The 17,911-nt window shown below is 37.9% G+C and overlaps 1 protein-coding gene across 1 annotated transcript in view; it reads right to left on the reverse strand.

Annotated features, from left to right (window-relative positions):
* The window catches only part of UNC45B (unc-45 myosin chaperone B), an 83,866-nt gene that overhangs the window by 23,119 nt on the left and 42,836 nt on the right, over window positions 1–17,911 (reverse strand). Inside the window, exons 14-16 of the mRNA XM_053707426.1 lie at window positions 4,434–4,561; window positions 2,460–2,526; window positions 2,208–2,321 (exon numbers count right to left, since the gene is read on the reverse strand). Coding sequence (XP_053563401.1) covers window positions 2,208–2,321; window positions 2,460–2,526; window positions 4,434–4,561 — 309 coding nt within the window. The remainder of the gene's footprint in view (window positions 1–2,207; window positions 2,322–2,459; window positions 2,527–4,433; window positions 4,562–17,911) is intronic.

Here is a 17,911-nt window from a genome sequence, read left to right on the forward strand (position 1 = left end):
TTTTTTCGCTCGTCGGGTTAGCAGTTTACTTTCAACTCATAATATGAGCGCAACCCAACTGATGCAAAAAGCATTAAATAGTGTTCCACTTGTAATCTGATCTAATGTATCTATTTATCTTTTAACTGTTTGTTTGAGTCTTTCTTTAAAACAGCAGAACAACTTCCTAGATTTGTCACTATCCACCATATTTGTGCATAGAAGGCTATGAGTGTAAAAAAAAATCAAGCAGGTTAGATACTCTTCATAATTATTATCTTACATACATTTTCTCATTTACTCGAGGCCAGAACACTCTAAAACTGATTTAAACTCCCTAAAGCATCAACAGAGGTTACCAGATAGTTATTATTTAAAATACTAAGGACTAGATTACGAGTGGTGCGTCCAAGCGATAAGCGGTTTATCTCAAGGGTTTGCACGCGTCGGGTTTACCAATTATATTACAAGTTGAAAGTAAACTCGATCGCTTGAGTGCAATCGCAATTTATGCTAGAATGATTAACGAGACTTTAGAGCTCTGGTTAGCTGTTTTGAAAAGCTTAAAAGTGTCAGAAAACACATAAAAAATACATTACATAGTATAGTTACACTCAAAATAACACCATCTGATAAAAAAGGCAGGCAAAGGGCTTTAACATAGACCTACATACATATGCATGTCTAACGATGGATATGTATATATATATGTGTGTGTATTTACTGTAAATATTTCGTATTCCAATGTTCTGCACATAGCAGAATATGTTCTATGTATTTATAAATAGATATTCCGTATATATATCTTTATATATCTATACCTATATATAATCATCTATATATATATATATATATATATATATATATATATATAGTGAAGATTGGAGTAGCCGTGTTAGTCCAGTAGATAGATGCTCAAAAAACAAAGTATTGCAGTATGCAGTGATACCTTTTTTATTGGAGTAACATAATATTTAAAAGACAAGCTTTCGAGAGTTTTCCTCTCTTCCTCAGGTCTGAAGCAATACCTGAGGAAGAGAGGAAAACTATTGAAAGCTTGTCTTTTAAATATTATGTTAGTCCAATAAAAAAGGTATCACTGCATACTGCAATACTTTGTTTTTTGAGCATATATATAGATATATATTGTACCAAAATACCATCAGATATATGTAGACATAGCACTAAGTGCAGCTCGCTCCTGCTGTCTGACAGAGCAGGAGCGAGCTGCACTTAGTGCTATGGCGCGGTCGGGCCGGGCTGTGACTATACAGCTGGCCCGATGCGCTGTTTGAAAAAAACAGACCCGCTTAGAAGATCACAGAGAGCGGGTCTGTAAAACAGCAGTTATTTTTTAAATTCAAAGGGAAAATTTGGTTTTACAATGTTTGCGCTATTATAATGTTATATAATTCTGCACTATGTGCAGAATTATATAACATTTTTTTTTTATGGTTTACTGTCCCTTTAACGATCAAGTACAGATGGAGGAAATTGCTTACAACTGCCAGATCTGCTGTAGCTCCTCCCACACAAATGGCTACAGACAGATTGGCTAATCCAATGAATTGAAAGAATTAAGGACCATCAGATGCCCAAAATGTAGTGAACACAGTACACCTGCTACAAGCATCAAAACAAGGACAATCTAAAAACTGTGTTGAGACTTATGATGGTCACATCTTGGACCTCTTGAACACAAAAAGAATAGAAACGGAAAGCCCATGATCATCAGTGATTATAAACAATAATCTTTTTATAAGCACCCAGTCATTGCTAAATATACTATGGATGGTGTAAAAAAATATGACAACTTTCTTATTTTACAAAAAGGTAGTAAATACTCAAACACAGGAGATGAAATATGTACATATAACAAAGGAACAGAAGCCTACACTGACTCCCCACAAAAAAAAAATATCAATCACAATATGCAAGAAATCCAAACAATATAGTAAGAAGTAAGAAAATAAGAGGTGAGAGATCACCTTCATAATAAGCAGACACTACAAACAAACAAACAAATAAATAGATAGATAGGCAAATTATGTTTGGGTGTCATTGTGATCATTTATTTACAATACCCCATAGACTTCAAAGGACAATCTTTTATAAAAAAAAAAACTAATAAGCTTTTCATCTGGAACAGAATCTACGGCACATTTCAATAATTACTGCAATATCTTATATAAAGACCAGAAATATACTTAATACGTAATATTTCTTACCCTTTCTCCTGGGAATGCCATATCTGGGTTTGATACAGCTGCAATTTTAGCCAGACCATGAGAGGCTCTTGCTTTCCCAACATCTGTACCTTCTAAAGCCAGAGGAATCATGGCCTAAAACATACAGAATGATTAATTATATTTGGAATTTAATATATTAAATGACAACATCGTTTGTTGCATACCAGCTGGTTAGCGGTGCACTCTGTATTAAATGCTCTATTGGTCTTGCAGCAAATCTGTCATTATTACCTTGCCTCCTCCCTGGGCAACAATAATGCCACGATCCTTGGGATCTTCACACAAAGCCAGGAAAACCCTTAAAGATAGAAACAGTGTGCTGGGTATGTTACTGGCTTTCATAGAGTATTTAGTTATACCAAATAAACAATAAAATAAAGCAATGTTTTATTCATTATGTACATTAGCGAGAAAGATTTTTTTTATAAATACTATTAATGGGACACTGTGGTGTTTTTTTCTCTATACGTTATCTTAAAAAAGAGTAGGACGTGGAGCTATGAGTGAGAAGTAAATGACTTATACTGCTGTTTTAATTCCATTTAATTTCAGCAACTTCTTTTTCACATTTTTATGTAAAAATATTTTCTACATTTTTAAATATTTCTCTTTTATTTGCATGATAGCAATTTTTGGGCAAGCGACCCTTTAAAGGGACAGTAAACACCTTGTAATTACAAGAGATTTCTGTTGTGTTGCTATTGATTAACATACTAGCCAAGTCTTAACTAGGGATGGGTGAATGTGTTTATATTCAAATTTGAATGTTGATTTACATAATCAAATTTTGATAAGCATGAATATTCATAAAAATTCTATTATCGAATATTATTTACAGTTTTCGAATGTCACATTCAAATTCGAATATTACATTTATAAAACACAGTTGTAGACTAGAAATACTATTTGGAATGTGATATAAAATACATAGCTAAACATTCTATTACTCGAACGAATATTTTCGAATGTTATTGAAAAATTAGAAAACGAAAATTAGAAAATAGAATGTTATATAAACATTCGAAATTCGATTCGAACAAACGAATGTATCAAAATTCGTTTTGAATTTCGAATTTTTAGAAACATTTGCCATCCCTAGTCTTAACTTATTTAAAACACATTAACATCCTTTTTACTGCAATTATTTATAAATATCAAAACTCAAACCACCGTTTTGCCTTATTTGGAGTAGCCAATCTGGGCTTTAGCCCACAGACAACAAGGCTAGTCACTGTTGTAATGTCAGTATAGAGTGCATTGCTTTGCAGTTGTTATCTGATAAAGCCAATTAGGGGCATATATGTAACAGAGTTAGCCTTGAAAAGTCAGCAGGGTGCAGTTTAAGTTCTGATAATTAGAAATTGCTCAATTTTCAGAGCTAAATTATGTGAAAAGTTTGAAAAACCAACAATGAAAATATATTGTAGAGTTGTTTCATTATACATAAGTAAACATTTTTTATACAAATCTCAAGGTGTTTACTGTCCCTTTAAATAACCATTGTAAAAATGCCATGAAAGTGAGGAGGCTATTTTAGTATTTATTTGTGTTTTCTGTAATCAAAAGGGAACAATGTAATAAAAAAGATTTTTTTTAAAAAGTGTGTACTTACATTTAAATTGAAAGCAAAGACCTTGAGATTATAATATGAAGTGTTAATTATGAGTAGTAAAACACAACATAATTATTTATGTTTAGATGCAAACACCTGCTATGCACTATTGAAGTGATAAACAAAAATTGACATGTTTTTACATATGATGCACTACGTTTTAAGAGACTTTCTAATTTACTTTCATTATCAAATTGCGCACAGTCTTTCTATATGCACACTTTCTGAGGCACCAGCTACTAGTGAGCATGTGCAAGAATTTATTGCGCATACGTATATGAGTCTTTGGTTGGCTGATTGCTGTCACATGATACAGGAGACAAATTAAAGTACATTTTTAAATTTGTCAGAAATAAATCTATTGCTCATTTAAAATTCACAGTAACTGCCGTTGCATTGTCGTTTTATTATGCACTTGTTGACTATGCAATTATACTGTATTTAATGGTCCTTGAAGAAATGTATAGTGAAAATAGAATTATTAAATACAAAAAATATGGCCAAATTTTGCCTCTCATAGGGAAGTGCATTCCCTCTTGGTTAAGCATGACTTATCTTCCTGTATGCATATATTTTATGATTTGTGTACTTACCTGGCAAGTTGCTCTTTGGTCTGATCTGTAAGTATAGCACTATCTGCTTTCACCATGCAAGCAAGGGCAGAAATCACATCTGCTTTTAGTAGCCTTTTCACACGTTTCACTACAAAATCTTTCTTGTCCTAAGAGAGGAAAATAGAATATATTTTATCATTAGTATAAAAGATTCATTAGAATATATATATATATCTCAAAAAAGCAAAAGCAAACAGAAGACCCTATCCAGCATCTACTCATATCCTGTTTATATAAAAGTATAACCAAATACATCCCACATAAGTAGATTAGACATAGGTATAAATAATCATAACTTTATTATAACCATCTAATATATATATTTATATATATATATATATATATATATATATATAAGTTAAGGCAAATAGCAGGGCGATCATCAACCCTTACAGATGGTCCCAAACCGTGATTAGAAATCTCCCAAATTAGGTATCTAAAAAAGTACATAGTAGCACTAATAGATGTAAAAAAGCTTTTTATATCACAAAGTTCCAAACATCAATAGCAGCAGTTAGTACCAAGCATCCATGAATGTGTTAGTTCAAAAGCACATTATATTACAGCACAGCCCTGTTTCGAAGAGCTTACAGTCTGCAGGTTGAGGGTGCAGAAACACAAGGTTTGGTGTAGCTTGTCACATGGATTGTAGTTGAAGAAGTGAGTCAAGGCAGTTCAAGATTTATTTTGGGTAGGATGAAAAGCAGAGGAGAGATGGTAAGTCTCTCTGAATAGGTGGGTTTTCAAAAAGTGTCTGAAGCTATACAAGAAGACAGTCTGGGGTTGAGAGTTCCAGAGGAAAGGAGCAGCCTTGGAGCCGGGAGAAGGACGTAGAGATAAAAGAAGTTGTGAGACATAGGTCAGAGGATGATCAAAGAGGTCGGGTAAATTTGGAGATGAGAGAGGAAATGTAGTTGGGAGTGAAGCTGTTGAATGCTTTATAGGTTAGGGTTAATATTTTGAAAGTATTCTAGAGTGTATGGGTGGCCAGTTTAGAGACTAGCAGAGCAAACCAGCTGATGTAGATCAGAGGTTTAGGTGGATAAGTCTAGATAAAGTATTTATAATAGATTGGATGGGGGAGAGGCAGTGTAATGTCCCTTTAAGACATTCCACTTCCACCTTTTCACCTGCCTATAAAACCTCACTTCCTGAGATCTACTTTGCTTGATTATTTTGTTTGTTCTGATTGGAATACTTCACAGAAATCAAGTCACTCCTGCTATCATCTCAAACTGAGTGATATTGAACTTTTGCTTATTTGAATTTAACCCTCAAAAAGGAACTTTCTAACTAATTGCTGATTTCTACTAAAGACACTTAATCTGCACAGCCATCTGAATCCATTTCATAGATTGCCTGTCAGTCTCTCTCCTAAAGTGCAGCTCCACCACAGTATTACAGAGGATTTTCTCACATCTCCAGCTGCAGCTGATTCATTCACCTGCTTCGCTAGGACTTCAACTCACCTTCCTTCCGGAAGCTACAGAACAATCTCTCAGCCTGACCAGTACTGCAACTAGCCACTCAGCTCTCAGGAAGAACTCCAGTCTCACTCCGCCATTACAGCGTTCCATGCTGCAAGGGAAAGCCAAGCACAGGCTACCGCAAGTATAACTCTGCTAATCAGATTCTCTCAAGTTGTTTCTAGTTCATATTATCAACCGTACTTACTCAGTCTTTATATTAACAATTGATCTTATGCTAAAGAACTCTATTTTTGATCTAGCTATCCATATTTGCCTCTGTGAATTTATCAGACTTGCACACTTGTTTGTCTGAATAGAATCATATTTGTCTAGCAGCATTTCCTGTGAGTTCACTCTTAGCAAAACGCTTGAAGCATATTGCCAGGTTATAATTTGTATCTCTTGGCGTTTGCAACTAGCAACACACTACAATTCTAAAAGATACAATTTATCTTACAGGCAGTGTTTGGGAGGCCATTTAGAAGCAGGTTGCAGTGGTCAATGCCTGAACAAATGAGGGAATTCATTATTCTTTTGTAGTTTCCTGAGTAAGGAAAGTTTAAATTCTGATATTCTGCATAGGTGTGCACCACAGGATTTTGTGAGCTCTTCTATATGTGGAGTGAATGTGAGTTCAGAGTCAAGTGTGGCCTTAAAGACAGTAAACCTGGGCTGAGGTGTTGAAAATAGAGTCCCTAACTACAAGAGAAATGTCAGGTGTTGGACGTCTTGAAGAGGGGAAAATAAGAAGCAGCTCAGTTTTATACAGATTGAGTTGGAGGTAGTGTGGGGACATCCAAGAGAACATAGCAGAGAGATAGTTGATAATCTGGTTGAGTAAAGAGAAAGAGATATCAGAAGAAGAAAGATAGATTTGGGTATCATCAGTGTAGGAGGAATGTATTGAGAGAAAAAAAGCAAGGGACCCAAGACAGAGCTTTATGGTTTTCCAACTGAGAGAGCAAAAGGGTCAGAGGATATACTGTTAAAGGAAACTGTAAATAGGCAGTTTGAGAGATATGAAGCAAACCAGGAGAGTGCTGTGTTTAGAATACAAAATAATTAATGTATGATTTTTAAAAGGAGAGGATGGTCAACTGTGTCAAAAGCAGCAGATAGATCTAAAAGAATTAGTAAGGAGTAGTGTCCCTTTGCTTTAGCTGACAACAGATTATTTGCTACTTTAGTGAGGGCAGATTCAGTTGAGTGTTTAGGGCGGGAGCAAGATTGTAGTGGATCAAATTAAGGAGTTAGTTGAGAAAAAAATGAGTTAGGCAATTATAGACTAGTCATTCCAATAACTTGGAGGCAAAGGGAAGTAAGGAGCCCGGCTGATAGTTAGAAGGGGTGGAGGGGTCAAGTGAGGGCTTTTTTTAAGATTGGTGTGATTGATGCATACTTAAATGTATCAGGAAATGTACCAGTGGTGAGAGACTGGTTGAAGAGAGCTGTTAGAGTAGGGGTAAGAGAAGCAGAGAGAGAAGACATCATGAAGGGGTAGGGTCAAATTGGTAGGTTATGAGATGAGCAGAAGAAAGGAGTATGAAGACTTCTTCCTCTGTTACAGGAGGAAAGTAGCAGAGAGTTTTGTTAATAGAAGGCATGAGTAGGAGGGCTGGGTTTGAGGGAGAGATTTATTTTCTAATTGTGTCGATTTTAATTTTTGAAGTGGTCAGCAATAATCTGAGCAGTAAGATTGGTAGTGGGCACAGGTACAGGCAGACATAGTAGGCAGTTAAGGGCTGAGAACAGCCTTCTGGGGGTAGATGCGTGAGTTGACACAAGGGAGGAGAAATAGTTTGGCCCGGCTGAGGGCAGAGTTGTATGACCTGAGGACAGGGGCGTATTAAGGCCTAGACCTACAAGGCCCGTGCCTAGGGCGGCAAATTTTGGGGGGCGGCACTTGCCGCTGCATTGACTGTGTGGATTTTAAAAAAATATTTTTATTTTTTCTGGGCGGCTTACCGCCGACATTACGTGGCGTTTTCCACCAGTTGCACGTGTACACGTGATCTGACGTGTTAGGCAAAGTCTTCACACTCACAGCTATCAGCTGTGACGCAACATCTGCATGGCAGGAATGCAATTCTGTAATTTAAATGTACATAATTGTTTAATAACGGTTAACTTTCAGTTATTCTGTGTAAACCGTGTAAAGATGTTGCTTTATCACTCAATGTATTTAAAAACAGTTATTAATACTTAAACAACTATGTTCAATTAAATTACAGAATATCACTCCTGCCATGCAGATGTGGCATCACAGTGCAGCAATATATGGTTTTATCTTGAATGCTGTTCGGTTTCATGTATATTATTACTTAAATGGTGAAAGGATTTCTGGGACTGAGCTTCGTCCCCATCAATTTTATTAGACTTGTCTTACAAAGCTGCTGCTCTTCCGTCTATTAAAAGTGCTGGAAAATTCAGTAGCACAAAAATATAACCAAAATTACTCACGGCTGACAAATATCAGTATTAGGTGTTGACTGGGGACATTAACTATAGTCGACTTGAACAGTAAGTACGTAAGTGATGTGGCTTAATTATATTGAAACTGGAATTTTACTCCCTTGCAATAACAAGTGTCTATAAACATTATTTTTGTTAATACTACTAGACAGCAAAGTTTACAACCATAGTAGAATCCAATATTAATTTGCCAAGAGCAGGGGTTGAAATGATTCAGTTCTAATCTGAGGGACCTCAAATAATTACTATTTATGTGTTCAACAGCACAGTGCAAGGTTCAATGTGTATGTGCATGTGTGCATATGTGTGTGTGCGTATATATATGTGTGTATGTGTGTGTTTATATATATGTGTGTGTGTATATATATATATATATATATATATATATATATATATATGTGTGTGTGTGTATATATATATATATATATATATATATATGTGTGTGTGTGTGTGTATATATATATATATATGTGTGTGTGTGTGTATATATATATGTGTGTGTGTGTATATATATATATATGTGTGTGTGTATATATATATATATATATATATATATATATGTGTGTGTGTGTATGTATATATATATATATATATATATTTATGTGTGTGTGTCATGAACAGAACAATGGATGTAAAATCAATTCTGGTGGGAAGCAATGTTTGCTCAGTACACAGAAAGTTCTGTAAAGCAAACAGGAATTAAGAGGGATTCATGTAAAAGGCTGGTTATTTTGTGCATTATTGTGATTAATATGCTGGCATGTATTGATGATGTTGGTTCCTGCACAGTGCACTGTGGTGTGATAAAAATAACAATATATGATGATCATATGACAGTATGACACATATCTATCATTATGAATATGACTATGTATACTGTGTAGTGTGTACACATGTTCTAATTAAGCCTACCTGAAAGTATGCAATATTTTTACAAGCCTTGGCTTGTGAACATTTAATTTAGAAATGCAGGGGGGAAAAGTCACATTACTCCATGACCAAAAAATGTTATGGCCAAAAATGGCTTTAATTGTGGGGGCTGTTGGGTGGTTTTGGGGGCAGCATGATTTGGAGTGCCTAGGGCAGCACAAAAGCTAAATATGCCACTGCCTGAGGATGATTTATAATGCAGGAAATCAGCATGGATGTGTGATTTTCTCCACTGACGTTCAGCAGTCTGTGAACATCGCTGAAGATAGCAGGTCTGTTTGGTGTGCCATGGTTGTCGTTGAATGCATAATACATGGCAAACAGTTGCAGCTTAGTGTTGATTTTATTGCAGAATTATACTGTGAGGCCACAATGTCTGGGCAAGAGAGGGATAATATGTTGGAGAGTAGAGGTTTTAGCTGGGCAGAAATGTCTGTGAGATCCAAGTCATTTAAATCCCCGTAAGGTAGCAGTTTTTGGGGGGCTTATGAGGAGGATGCAAGTAGAGTAAGTATGAATCTTAGTAGATTGTGGTCAGAGAGTGAAAAGGGCAAGTTAGAGAAGCTGGAAATGGCACAGAGATTGGTGAAGACCGGGTCAATTGAGTTGCCTTCACAGTGAGAATCTGATCATGACTTGGTGAGGGAGAATGATAAAAACCTTGAGGTTTTAATGTAAATTTTTTAGTTATGTATAGTAAAACAACTTTGTAATATACTTTAATTATTCATTTTGCCTCCTTTCAGTGTAATTAAGATTTGAAAATGTTGGATTTTCTAATTCCCTGGACTGGAAATGCACAGTGCAGACATGTCAAGGCTAACCCTGCCACATATATTTTCCTTATTTACTTTAGCAGACAGTAACAGCAAAATGATTCAGTTTATATGAACATATTGATCATGGCTAGCCTTGTTGTCTGCAGATGCAAGTCTCTTTGAAATAAGGCAAGTGGTGGGGGAAGTTTGGCTATTTAAAAACAATTGCAGCCCACAAGATGTTAATTTGTTTAAAAAATGTTTAGACTTGGCTGAATGTTTATTCTATAGAAAGACATCAGAAATGTCTTATGATTACAGGGTGCTTATTATCCCTTTAAATGCAAAGTACAAGTTGAAACAGTCATTCATTATGATTGTTAGGGAGTATAGCCTATGGCATAACCTATACAGGCACTGTAATACAGAGAGAGAATCTCAGCAGCAAATCTATGATTCATTAGATGCTTGCTTCAGTAATGGTTTTCTTAGTGTGAGAAAGAAAAGGAAGATGATATAAAGGAAAGAGAGTATGGTGATAATGGACAGTTCTCTTTAAGAAAATGAGAAAAAAAGGAGAGTCCTATAAACTAACTCTGGGATAAGCACTGGGTTAAATAATATAAAAGGGACATGAAACCCCCAATCTTTATTTCATGATTCAGATATAGAACATCCAGTTTTAAATAACTTTCTAATTTACATTTAGTATCATTTTTTCTTCACTCTTTTACAGAAGAATTTTGAGTGCCTAGGGCAGCACAAAACCTAAATACGCCCCTGAAGGCTTGTGTTCTTAATGTAAGGCGTGTGTTCTTAGTGTAAGTCTTGTGTTCTTAATGTAAGGCTTGTGTTCTTAATGTAAGGGTTGTGTTCTTAATGTAAGGGTTGTGTTCTTAATGTAAGGGTTGTGTTCTTAGTGTAAGTCTTGTGTTCTTAATGTAAGGCTTGTGTTCTTAATGTAAGGCTTGTGTTCTTAGTGTAAGGCTTGTGTTCTTAATGTAAGGCTTGTGTTCTTAGTGTAAGTCTTGTGTTCTTAATGTAAGGCTTGTGTTCTTAATGTAAGGCTTGTGTTCTTAGTGTAAGTATTGTGTTCTTAATGTAAGGCTTGTGTTCTTAATGTAAGGCTTGTGTTCTTAGTGTAAGTCTTGTGTTCTTAATGTAAGGCTTGTGTTCTTAGTGTAAGTCTTGTGTTCTTAATGTAAGGCTTGTGTTCTTAATGTAAGGCTTGTGTTCTTAATGTAAGGCTTGTGTTCTTAATGTAAGGCTTGTGTTCTTAGTGTAAGTCTTGTGTTCTTAATGTAAGGCTTGTGTTCTTAATGTAAGGCTTGTGTTCTTAATGTAAGGCTTGTGTTCTTAGTTTAAGTCTTGTGTTCTTAATGTAAGGCTTGTGTTCTTAGTGTAAGTCTTGTGTTCTTAATGTAAGGCTTGTGTTCTTAATGTAAGGCTTGTGTTCTTAATGTAAGGCTTGTGTTCTTAATGTAAGGGTTGTGTTCTTAGTGTAAGTCTTGTGTTCTTAATGTAAGGCTTGTGTTCTTAGTGTGTCTTGTGTTCTTAATGTAAGGCTTGTGTTCTTAATGTAAGGCTTGTGTTCTTAATGTAAGGCTTGTGTTCTTAATGTAAGGCTTGTGTTCTTAGTGTAAGTCTTGTGTTCTTAATGTAAGGCTTGTGTTCTTAATGTAAAGCTTGTGTTCTTAATATAAATAAAGTTTACTAATTGAGGTTCTATAATTCTTTCATTTTCTGCTTTTTTAAACTTTAAATGTATTTCCAAAGTGAGCTTAAAGGGACAGTTAAAGGGACATGAAACTTAAATGAGTCTTCGTTCTCTTGGTATCTTTTGTAAACAGGAATGTAAACTCAGGAGTGTGCATGTGTCTGGAAAACTATATGGCAGCAGTTTTTCAAGAATCTTATCTATTTGCTAGAGCGCTAAATGGCAGCACTATTTTCTGTCATGTAGTGTTCTTCAACAAATAATGCCATATGAATGAATAACAGTTGATAATAGAAGTCAAATGGAAACTTTTTAAACATTGTATGATCTGTCTGCATCACTAAAGAAAATTGTTGGGTTTCATATCCCTTAAAGTAATTTTAGTTTGGTTTATCTAAAAAAGGATCAGTTGTAAAATGTATTACAGTTTTTGTAAAACTGATGTTCCTGTACTGAGAAAGAAAACATTTCACCAATACAGCAGTAGATGCTCTGATTGGTTTCAGAATTGAAATAAGCAACTTTAAAATAAATCTTTTTCTTGAAAAAAAATATTTCTAACGTGAAAATAGTGTCATATGCATGATTGGATATGTTCAGTTTACTGCCCCTTTATTTAACAGCAGTGTGATTGATAACAAAATTATGTCTAAAACAAATTACACATAAAATCATATTTAAATGTTATAATTATACATCAAAAATGTCATTGTGTACTGTATATAGTGTAGAATTCAAATGGAGCCATGTTTAGTCTTGCAGATATTTAGTTACTATCTACTGATATCCACTTATGGGCCCCAATTTATCAAAGGTCTTGCGAACCTGATCCGACACTGCGGATCAGGTCCGCATGACCTCGCTAAATGCGGAGAGCAATACGCTCTCCGCATTTAACATTGCACCAGCAGCTCACAAGAGCTGCTGGTGCAATGCCGCCCCCTGCTGACTCGCGGGCAATCGGCCGCCAGCAGGGAGGTGTCAATCAACCCGATCGTATTCGATCGGGTTGATTTCCGGCGATTCCTCTCCGCCTGCTCAGAGCAGGCGGACAGGGTTATGGAGCGCTTGCTTCATAAGTTGTGCTTCTGGCGAGTCTGAAGACTCGCCAGAAACACGGCCCTTCAAGCTCTGTACGGAGCTTGATAAATGGGCCTGATTGAGTTCACTGTCATTACAAAAAACTACATAGATCCTTAAAAGTTTGATAGAAATTTCAGTGTACTATACTCATATACAGAAGCACATTGAGCAATAAGATAATTTTTTTTGCAAATATGCACAAGTTTGTAAATCTGCTTGCAGTAAGAGTTATTGAAGGTTTATTTTACACATAATCTGCTGGGCATACAGTGCTAGCTCATGTGCTAATCACATCCCTGTCTAGTGAATGTTCCCAGAGCCAGACTTGATAAGTTAATTGACATCATCTCTGCTTAGAACATGTGCAATGCAAGGATGCTTGTGTATGAGGCCTACTACAATATGCTTGGTGAGATCCGCTCAAATTATAGCCTGTAAGCCACAGGTCTTTTTGTGTTACCCTCATTAGTAATAGCTATACCTGAGATGGTTGAATTATTCAGCCAAGGGCTACTTGTATTAGCTTACATGTTAGGATCAAAAGGTCCAAAAATAAGTAGAGAAGGAACAGAAATACTTTATAGTGTGAGAGCTGACTTGATTAGGCTGCAATGGTTTATGTAACTAATTATGATGCTTTATAGTTTTTCTGTGATTATTTATGTATAAAACAGAATTTATGCTTACCTGATAAATTACTTTCTCCAACGGTGTGTCCGGTCCACGGCGTCATCCATAACTTGTGGGAATATTCTCTTCCCCAACAGGAAATGGCAAAGAGCACAGCAAAAGCTGTCCATATAGTCCCTCCTAGGCTCCACCCACCCCAGTCATTCGACCGACGGACAGGAGAAAAAACAGGAGAAACCATAAGGTGCCGTGGTGACTGTAGTTAAAGAAAGAAATTCATCAAACCTGATTAAAAAACCAGGGCGGGCCGTGGACCGGACACACCGTTGGAGAAAGTAATTTATCAGGTAAGCATAAATTCTGTTTTCTCCAACATTGGTGTGTCTGGTCCACGGCGTCATCCATAACTTGTGGGAACCAATACCAAAGCTTTAGGACACGGATGAAGGGAGGGAGCCAATCAGGTTACCTAAACAGAAGGCACCACAGCTTGCAAAACCTTTCTCCCAAAAATAGCCTCCGAAGAAGCAAAAGTATCAAATTTGTAGAATTTGGCAAAAGTGTGCAGGGAAGACCAAGTCGCTGCCTTACATATCTGATCAACAGAAGCCTCGTTCTTGAAGGCCCATGTGGAAGCCACAGCCCTAGTAGAGTGAGCTGTGATGCATTCAGGAGGCTGCCGTCCGGCAGTCTCGTAAGCCAATCGGATGATGCTTTTCAGCCAAAAGGAAAGAGAGGTAGCAGTAGCTTTTTGACCTCTCCTCTTGCCAGAATAAACGACAAACAGAGAAGACGTTTGTCTGAAATCCTTTGTTGCTTCTAAATAGAACTTTAAAGAACGAACTACATCTAAATTGTGTAACAAACGTTCCTTCTTTGAAACTGGATTCGGACACAAAGAAGGCACAACTATTTCCTGGTTAATATTCTTGTTGGAAAGGAAACCAGGTTTAGTACGCAAAACAACCTTATCTGAATGGAACATCAGATAGGGCGGATTACACTGCAAAGCAGATAACTCAGAAACTCTTCTAGCAGAAGAAATAGCAACCAAAAACAGAACTTTCCAAGATAACATCTTGATATCTATGGAATGTAGAGGTTCAAACGGAACCCCTTGAAGAACTGAAAGAACTAAATTCAGACTCCAGGGAGGAGTCAAAGGTCTGTAAACAGGCTTGATCCTGACCAAAGCTTGAACAAAAGCTTGAACATCAGGCACAGCTGCCAGTCGTTTGTGTAACAAGACAGATAAAGCAGAAATCTGTCCCTTTAGAGAACTCGCTGATAATCCCTTATCCAAACCTTCTTGTAGAAAGGAAAGGATCCTAGGAATTTTGATCTTACTCCATGAGAATCCCTTGGATTCACACCAACAGATATATCTTTTCCATATTTTATGGTAAATTTTTCTAGTTACAGGTTTTCTGGCTTGTACCAGAGTATCTATTACAGAATCCGAAAACCCACGCTTAGATAAAATCAAGCGTTCAATTTCCAAGCCGTTAGCTGGAGGGAAACTAGATTTCGATGTTCGAATGGACCTTGTACTAGAAGATCCTGTCTCAAAGGTAGCTTCCATGGTGGAGCCGATGACATATTCACCAGGTCTGCATACCAAGTCCTGCGTGGCCACGCAGGAGCTATCAAGATCACCGAGGCCCTCTCCTGCTTGATCCTGGCTACCAGCCTGGGAATGAGAGGAAATGGTGGAAACACATAAGCTAGGTTGAAGGTCCAAGGCGCTACTAATGCATCCACTAGAGTCGCCTTGGGATCCCTGGATCTGGACCCGTAGCAAGGAACCTTGAAGTTCTGACGAGACGCCATCAGATCCATGTCTGGAATGCCCCATAATTGAGTCAACTGGGCAAATATCTCCGGGTGGAGTTCCCACTCCCCCGGATGGAATGTCTGACGACTCAGATAATCCGCCTCACAGTTTTCCACTCCTGGGATGTGGATCGCAGATAGGTGGCAGGAGTGATCCTCCGCCCATTTTATGATTTTGGTCACTTCTCTCATCGTCAGGGAACTCCTTGTTCCCCCCTGATGGTTGATGTAAGCAACAGTCGTCATGTTGTCTGATTGGAATCTTATGAATCTGGCCTTTGCTAGTTGAGGCCAAGCCCTGAGAGTATTGAATATCGCTCTCAGTTCCAGAATGTTTATCGGGAGAAGAGACTCTTCCCGAGACCATAGCCCCTGAGCTTTCAGGGAGTCCCAGACCGTGCCCCAGCCCACTAGACTGGCGTCGGTCGTGACGATGACCCACTCTGGTCTGCGGAAGCTCATTCCCTGGGACAGGTGATCCGGGGTTAGCCACCAACGGAGTGAGTCTCTGGTCTTCTGATCTACTTGAATCACTGGAGACAAGTCTGTATAGTCCCCATTCCACTGTTTCAGCATGCACAGTTGTAATGGTCTTAGATGAATTTGCGCAAAAGGAACTATGTCCATTGCTGCAACCATCAACCCTACTACTTCCATGCACTGAGCTATGGAAGGTCGTGGAACAAAGTGAAGAACTTGACAAGCGTTTAGAAGTTTTGACTTTCTGACCTCTGTCAGGAAAATCTTCATTTCTAAAGAATCTATTATTGTCCCCAAGAAAGGAACTCTTGTCGACGGAGACAGGGAACTTTTTTCTATGTTCACTTTCCATCCGTGAGATCTGAGAAAGGCCAGAACGATGTCTGTGTGAGCCTTTGCCTTTGAAAGAGACGACGCTTGTATTAGAATGTCGTCCAAGTAAGGTGCCACTGCAATGCCCCTTGGTCTTAGAACCACTAGAAGGGACCCGAGTACCTTTGTGAAAATCCTTGGAGCAGTGGCTAGCCCGAATGGTAGAGCCACAAAACTGGTAATGTTTGTCCAGAAAGGCAAACCTTAGGAACTGATGATGATCTTTGTGGATAGGAATATGTAGATACGCATCCTTTAGATCCACGGTAGTCATAAATTGACCCTCCTGGATTGTGGGTAAAATCGAATAGTTTCCATTTTGAACGATGGCACTCTGAGAAATTTGTTTAGGATCTTTAAATCCAGAATTGGTCTGAAAGTTCCCTCTTTTTTGGGAACTACAAACAGATTTGAGTAAAAACCCATTCCTTGTTCCACGGTTGGAACTGGGTGTATCACTCCCATTTTTAACAGGTCTTCTATCTACACAATGTAAGAATGCCTGTCTCTTTATTTGGTTTGAAGATAAGTGAGACATGTGGAACCTTCCCCTTAGGGGTAGTTCCTTGAATTCCAGAAGATAACCCTGAGAAACTATTTCTAGTGCCCAGGGGTCCTGAACATCTCTTGCCCAAGCCTGAGCAAAGAGAGAGAGTCTGCCCCCTACTAGAACCGGTCCCGGATCGGGGGCTACTCCTTCATGCTGTTTTGGTAGCAGCAGCAGGCTTCTTGGCCTGTTTACCCTTGTTCCAGCCTTGCATCGGTTTCCAAGCTGGTTTGGTTTGTGAAGCATTACCCTCTTGTCTAGAGGCTGCAGAGTTGGAGGTCCGTTCCTGAAATTGCAAAAGGAACGAAAATTAGACTTATTCTTGGCCTTGAAAGGCCTATCTTGTGGAAGGGCGTGGCTCTTACACCCAGTGATGTCTGAGATAATCTCTTTCAATTCTGGCCCAAAAAGGGTTTTACCCTTGAAAGGGATATTAAGCAATTTTGTCTTGGAAGATACATCCGCTGACCAAGACTTTAGCCAGAGCGCTCTGCGCGCCACAATTGCAAACCCTGAATTTTTTGCCGCTAATCTTGCTAACTGTAAAGCGGCATCTAAAATAAAGGAATTAGCTAACTTAAGTGCGTGAATTCTGTCCATAACCTCCTCATACGGAGTCTCTCTACTGAGCGACTTTTCTAGTTCCTCGAACCAGAACCATGCTGCTGTAGTGACAGGAATAATGCACGAAATAGGTTGCAGGAGGTAACCTTGCTGTACAAAAATCTTTTTAAGCAAACCCTCCAATTTTTTATCCATAGGATCTTTGAAAGCGCAATTATCCTCGATAGGAATAGTAGTGCGCTTGGCTAGTGTAGAAACTGCCCCCTCGACCTTAGGGACTGTCTGCCATAAGTCCTTTCTAGGGTCAACCATAGGAAATAATTTCTTAAATATAGGAGGGGGGACAAAAGGTATGCCGGGCTTCTCCCACTCCTTATTCACTATGAACGCCACCCGCTTGGGTATAGGAAAAGCGTTGGGGTGCACCGGAACCTCTAGGAACTTGTCCATCTTGCACAATTTTTCTGGAATGACCAGGTTGTCACAATCATCCAGAGTAGATAGCACCTCCTTAAGCAGTGCGCGGAGATGCTCTAATTTAAATTTAAATGTCACAACATCAGGTTCTGCCTGTTGAGAAATTCTACCTGAATCAGAAATTT

The sequence above is a fragment of the Bombina bombina genome, chromosome 3 (assembly GCF_027579735.1).
Source record: "Bombina bombina isolate aBomBom1 chromosome 3, aBomBom1.pri, whole genome shotgun sequence".
NCBI lineage: Eukaryota > Metazoa > Chordata > Amphibia > Anura > Bombinatoridae > Bombina > Bombina bombina.